The sequence below is a fragment of the Pteropus alecto genome, unplaced genomic scaffold (assembly GCF_000325575.1).
Source record: "Pteropus alecto unplaced genomic scaffold, ASM32557v1 scaffold111, whole genome shotgun sequence".
In the NCBI taxonomy this organism is placed as follows: Eukaryota; Metazoa; Chordata; class Mammalia; order Chiroptera; family Pteropodidae; genus Pteropus; species Pteropus alecto.
The window spans coordinates 1,730,681-1,737,504 of record NW_006431915.1 but is presented as its reverse complement, the minus strand read 5'-3'; the positions used below and the strand labels follow the sequence as shown (position 1 = coordinate 1,737,504).

Below are 6,824 nucleotides of genomic sequence, written 5' to 3'. Positions count from 1 at the left end.
CTGAACCCAAGAGGCTTAACTCTCGGATGTTCCAGTGTTTTTTCTTTCCTGAGATTTAGAAGTAAGATTTATTAAAAGTATAATTTAGAAGGAGATGGGCTATGCTAAGGAAGGCTGTAGCCCTGTGGAATTTAGGAGGTGAAAATATAAAAGAAATAAAAGACAGAGTATGCTCCCTGAGAGGAGCGAGTTCTCAGTGAAGACCACTGTTGTTCCAGTGTTTTTAAACCTAGGACTTGTATCACTAGTTAAAAAGAATTGATACAAATAGTCTAAACCGAATACAGGAAGAAAATGCAATCCCGTACACAATGAAGAAAAACACTGTCCATTTCCTTAGATCCTCCTCCCTCCTCAACTTCAGAGGAGCTGAAACCAGGACAGGTGGAAGTGAAGGAGCAGATTTCCCACCCTGTGTGTAAACACACACACACACACACACACACACACACACACACACACTCCATACACATTCACAAGTGCCAGTGTCCTGAGCCATAGGTCGCGCTAGAGCCAGGGTGGGGGTAGAGGTGGAAAGGACATGAGATGGGCTTTTGAATAGGCCCGAACTTTTTATTCCAGAAACACTGGAAAGGCATGGGCTCTGCCTGACATGCCATTATAGAATGGGAAAGGAAGATTAGGCGGAGCATGGCTGAAGGCAGTGACTGGGAAAAAATAAAGCAATTTCATGCTGGCACCCCACCAGTCCAGACGACAACAAACCAGTCACTCCCGCAGGCTCGCCTTCAAGCCTGCTTCTGCAGGACGGTCCACTCACGGTATCTCATCGTGGTGTTACTCCGGGTGGGTGCTTCTGAACGGTATACTTTGTTTTTTCAGGGTTGTGCTTGCTTACCCAATAGTGTTATTGGGGAATATGCCTTGTCGATGGGATTCCATTAAGGTGGTTAGAATCAAAGAAAATTAAGAACGCTGATGTAAAAAAAAATTCTGTCTGTGAAAAGCAGTGATTTCGAGTAAAAATGACTGATGGTCAAATTCTGGCTCTGCAGTAAAAACTTGGACAAAGTAAACAATCTCTTAGAATTCAGTTTCCTCATCTGTGAAGTGAGAACAATACATGTAACCAATATGTTATTAACAATAGAACATTGTTATGAAGATTAGGTGAGCTGATACATAGGACCCTCTTGGCATAGTGCCTGGCATATAGTAAGCACTCAGGGAACCTTGGCTCTTACTATTATTATTATAATTTTATTTTATTTAAACTTACATTGTAAGTTTCTAAAAATAGATATACATATATAATTCTTTACCATAAATCTGATTATTTCTTTATGATAGGTTCCTAAAAGGATAATTAACCAGGACCAAGTGTATGTACATATTGAACAATCCTGTTTTTTAAAGTTATCCAAAAAGGCAATTCAACAAGTTGTTTCATTCAACTGCCAGGGAATTCTTGAGCTCTGGAAATTAAATTCTTAGAGTATAAATTATCTGATAAATTACAAAACTAACTAAGGCTTATGTAAAAATCCAGTGCTCTTTAAAATCTCTTTGTGATAGGTCATTAGGGATAAAGAGAAAACAAAAGGCAAAGTTTCCCTGTTTATAGTAAACTCTGAATCACGGGAAGTGTAAATTCAGTTTAGAAGAGCTTGCCCCTGGCGTCCTGTAATCCTTTACATTCATTTCTTGGCATTTTGTAACACCTGCCACTTTAAATCCCTCACTTTGCATTGCCATTGAGCTTTTAGAGTCCCTACTTATCTATGACCTTTGAATTTAAGAATGTGACTTTTAAGTAACCTTTGGCCTGAGGGTCAGCAGTTAAGCTGTCCATTCTCCCAGACCCCTTTCATCTTTTGCCTTTTTAAGAACAAAGCCTGTTGTGCTTAACTTATACATATTTTGGTCATCTCAAGCCATTCTCAGGTGATGTAACCTCATAAGGCAGGTGCTCCAAGGGCCATGTTGAATGGATATCATGAGAAACAAACTTTTAAGAAGAGCTTTTAGACTTTTGGTTTCTCAGGAAAATTCAGCCTGTTCATTTCATTTCAATGTGATCTTTTAGGAGAGGCTAGAGGAGTATTCTTAACAGTCTCGATATAGTTTTCTCAATTTGAATGTGAGGTCATTTGCAGGGCTGCTGTATGGCTTAAATGTTAGAAACTGTTGCTGTCCTCAAGATTTTAGCTTGGGGTGGAGGGAGGGACAGACCTTACAAAAATATCTGTAACACAGGCAGAGGAAATAAGTACCATGAAGGACATAAGGGGATTCTAAGAAAGAAGAGATTAGATTGAATGGTGGAAATCTAGGAGGACTTCATGTAAGAAATGGTGTTTAAGATGAGTCAAGCTTCCTGAAGGAGTGGCATTTAAGATCAGACATGAAGGATTTTTGCAAGCAGAATCTGGTGCAGGCAGAGGGGCGAATAGAACAAGTGAGAATGGGAACATTTGTGCAAGATGGAATCACATGAGTAAAGTCAGAAGTATTAAAGAGTGGGGCATGTTTGGGGACCATCGAGTGAAGTAGTTTCATTAGTATGTACAATATATTTAAGAGATTGTGGAAGGTAAAGAAAAGGGTACAATGGGATCAGGCTGCAGAAGGCCTAGTTTGCTAGGACATGGCATTTTTTTTCTAAAGACAATGTGGTGGGGGAGGCAGTGTTCAAAGCCGGAAGAGTGGCTGCGAGGATGGAAAGGATGGGTAGATGTGCTTAGCTGATGTATGAAATTCTTTTTAAAAAGAAAAATAAGAACAATTTATTTCCTTAATTTATTTTCAATAAATTAATAGTTCAATAAATTAGAATCAGTAGTTGAAAACTCACAAACAACAAATAAAATCTTTGGTAGATATCTCTAATCACATTCTACAAAGCACAATAATTCAACTTTGATAAAAAGGAATACGAAGATTATGAAACACTCCTGGAAAAAGATGAGCATAATAATAAGGTGCTTGTCCATTTTCAACCCTAAAATACTTAGTGACTGAATAGGGCTGTAGAAAGGCTGGGCTCTGAGTCAGGAGATCTGGCACCGTGTCTTGAATTTCCACCAACTGTCCATGTGACATCTAGAAAGTCTCTTCAAAAGCCTCTGGATCCATTTTCTCCTCTGTCATATAAGGCATAGAATTAGCCAATCTAATGATCTACATAACTAATTGGATATGTTTATACCTGGTTTCCAGAAGTTTCCAGTGGTGTCCATAGCAGACCAAACACTTGTTTTCAAGTAACAGAGTAGCATAGATGATATAATCAATCTAAACTCTTCTGTTGGGTTCAAATGATCCATAAAGAGACGTACCATCGGTGAACTATAATACGTTTGAACTGTAAATCCTCACTATTGCAATCATCAAGACCTAAGTACAGGGCACCAAGCAAGACTATAGAGTGATTTTTAAATTAGCTTCCAATCTCAAGGCCACCTTGCAAAGGCTTTGGTCCACACTTGCCTACAACTTCTTTCGACAGTCACTTTAACCTAACACAACTTGATATACCAAAATCCAAGCTTACCAAAAAAATTATGTAAGAGGTAAAGTACATAAAGAAATACTTTAACTGTTTATTCATTATCAAAGGGATTTCCTGCAGGGTTTCTTTAAATAATTTCCCCCTTATATAATTTAATGATAACTCAATCTCCTCACAAATTTTCAGGAGCACTCTGTGACATTTCAGTGGCATAGATATGACACCAACAGCAGAAAAGCATCCTCATTCTGAGGACGGTAATAAAATCCTGTAACAAGGCAAAGAGGTCCTCTGTGCCTTTCTTGGCCACATGTTAAAATGAACTGAATAAAAAATACTGCCGAAAAGTGTTATTTTGATTTACTGCCAGATGAGAGAGTAAGTAATGTTGCTCAATGGACAACTATCATCAAATCTGTGGAAGTCTGGGGATGAACTTAAGTCCACATAGGCTCATGAGGAAGAAATACACGTTTGGGGGAAATCCTGTGGTCTCTGTGCTCATGTGCTTCCCTGAACTGTTCTGGGTCCATAGGGAAGTTTACTGAATATAGTTTAAAGAAAGGACCTAGAAGGAATTTGCTTCCAGTAAACATAATGTGCTACAAGTGTGACTGCTGTATAAAATTTAATGATGTAATGTAATGGCCCTACTATTTTGAGAGAATGAGATTTTGAGGGGGTTTCGTCCAGTTTTCTTCTGATCACAAAACCAAAGAGGCTCATTTCAACTTTTCATAAATCAAAAATCTTCTTTCTAGAGTGGCAGGAAATTTAAATTCCTCTGTTGTGTATGCACAGGATATCCATAATCGCAAATCCACCAATTTTCTACACATGGTTCAGAAGGCTTTAAAACCAATATACCATTAAGAACGCTGGGGAAATAAAATGTTCCAGAGACAATCAAATAATATTATTTGTATTCTGGGCTTAACTATAGGATTCATCTTTGAATCCAAGCATCATCAGGGTGGCATGTGGTGGTGGGCTTTGCCAGAAGCACACTGTTCCATTGACTTGTGGGTACCACCCCCTCCCGACATAAGATTGAGCTAATGCTCCATAGCAGGAAAGACAAATTACACATTCATTAATTCATTAGCATCTGGTATTACATTCCTATTGTCTACTCTAAATCTTTTGTTTAAACTAAGCTCTCTGTTAAATGAGTCATTACATGGTAATGTTTGGATTTTCATAATTATATTTGAATTTTACAGGTTTTAAATCAGTAGGAACTCAGGCTGAATTAGATATTTTAATACCTGACTTGTGAAAGTGAGGGATTAGATAACCTATTTTAGCTGTTTTTCATAAGGAAAACTATAAACTCTAATTCATGAATTATCAAGTCCTTTCCTCTCAGATATAATCCACCATTTGGCTTTAGCGATAACACGTATAGAAATGACTTGATGCAAGTGACACCTCACATTTCCGTAGAGATAAAGGATGCAGAGCTCTTCCACATGTATCTGCTGTGTGCCTGTAATCCTCACATGCCAGCAGGGTCTTTTCTCCATAGATTTTCCCACAAGGCTCCAGGTTGGTTTCTGCAAGGGCTATTTTTACATCTGTCAACCTGAAGACTTATTTTGTTCACCCTTGATCAAATATGCCTCATTTTGCAAAACTCTGAATATGTTTTGAGGGGAGCACTTTCTACTTATCTGAGGTGCATTACAAGAAAACTCCTTCCCTATAACTGAAAACGTGTTCAGTGAAACAATGCTTTTCGAACCTCTTTTTAACCTATGATTTTTTTTTTTTTCTTCAAAAAACATCTTATGCAGATCCTGGATATATAAAATAGAGACTGGCTGCTCTTCCTGAAGCCCAGTGGGTGGCAGACTCCAAAGCCACATTACTTAGGACCTTCTTTCAGCTCCCTGCAGCTGTCCCTAAGCCATTGTCTATGAAGCTTAAATTCATGCCACAAATTATTCCTCAAATTGACTCTGCAACATGAAAAAGGCTGTTGATAGCCAGTCACTTCTGAACAAGTGCTGCCCTGGGTGATAAGTCAGAGCCAGGCTAAGGGATGTGGTGGCTTGGGCCAGGTGAAGGGACCTGGTAGTCAGCAAGTAGAGTCCTGTCTGGCAGGTGGGGTCCTTGGGGGAAGAGTCCCAAGATATTTCCTGGAGCAGCCACTCCTGTTTGCTGCAGGCTTTGCTCGCCCAAAACCTTGACCAAGAAGTTGATATACCTCATTGCCAGGCGGAGCGTTTCATTTTTGCTCAGCTTTTTGTCTGGAGGGTGAGTGGGAATGAGCTTCCTCAGCTTGGCAAAGGCACTGTTGACATTCTGCTGCCTCCACCGTTCTCTGGTATTTGTGAAGATCTTCCTGGTCATGTTCGAGCTCCTGAGATGAGAGAAAAAGGGCCCTGAGGGCCAATACCTTGTAAGAGGCCTGGTGAGTATCACATGACCTGCTAAAAACTTGAAATCTCCACCCGGATTTTAGAAAATTCATTTCCTCACTTTCAGGTTCTTTTGAATCTTCCTTTTGATAAGGAAAAAATATGTGGCAGAAGAAAGGGCAGGGTAAAAACAATATCTTTCAGCCTTTTTTTCTCTGGCTGTTTTGAAGTCTCTAGTTATAAGGTTGTTTTACTCCAATACCTCCATTACTTCCTTTATAAACAACTCTTCCTAATTATTCAGAATCGAGCACAGTAGAGAACTGAATATATGCATAGGATTGACTAATGAAAAATATATTTAGCCAATAATTGAATATGGATTTTCAAAAAAAGGAAAAAACAGCTATAATCCCATTGTGAGCTAATATTTGAAGAAGGTGGTAACACAACTCTCCTCTTAGCTGGTAGACCTCACATGGAAGATTTGGGCCCCACTGTGTAAGAGCTAAAATACCCAGACTGGACCGCATTTAGAAGACGAAAAACAGGATGATGAAGAGTCTTGAAACACTGTTGTACGAAGAACAGAAGTGGGGATATTTCATGTGACAAGAAGAAAGACAAGGGGCAGGTAGGGGTGATGATTTGGCATGGATGCTATAGAAGATAGCTAGGCCTCCCCAAGTCTCCATTTAGATGACCTCTCCAACTCTAGGTGAGGGGATTATCCTCATATGTAACCAAATCTTACTGTGCCACTTTTAACTCTTAGAGGCACAGGCCCCTTTTCTCCTTGTGGCTTGGGTTGACATACATCAGTGGGAACGTTTCTGATGATGCACCAGCAAATGGGCCAAAGCCCAGCAGCACCTGACAGGCCAGTGCTCTTGGCTCCCTACTATCAGCTTTTCACCCACTCCAGTCTCAGCTCCCTCAGCAGTGGCCCCTTCCTGTTTCCCCAAATAGTAAGTATCCCTAACTCCACC

At 39.7% G+C, this 6,824-nt stretch overlaps 1 protein-coding gene across 1 annotated transcript; it reads right to left on the bottom strand.

The window, feature by feature from the left end:
* Positions 1-2,932: 2,932 nt before the first annotated feature.
* Positions 2,933-5,860, bottom strand: TAL2 (TAL bHLH transcription factor 2). Its single transcript, XM_006906075.2, has one exon. The coding sequence runs from the start codon at positions 5,825-5,827 to the stop codon at positions 5,510-5,512; it is 318 nt and encodes a 105-aa protein (XP_006906137.1). The 5' UTR covers positions 5,828-5,860; the 3' UTR covers positions 2,933-5,509.
* Positions 5,861-6,824: the final 964 nt, after the last annotated feature.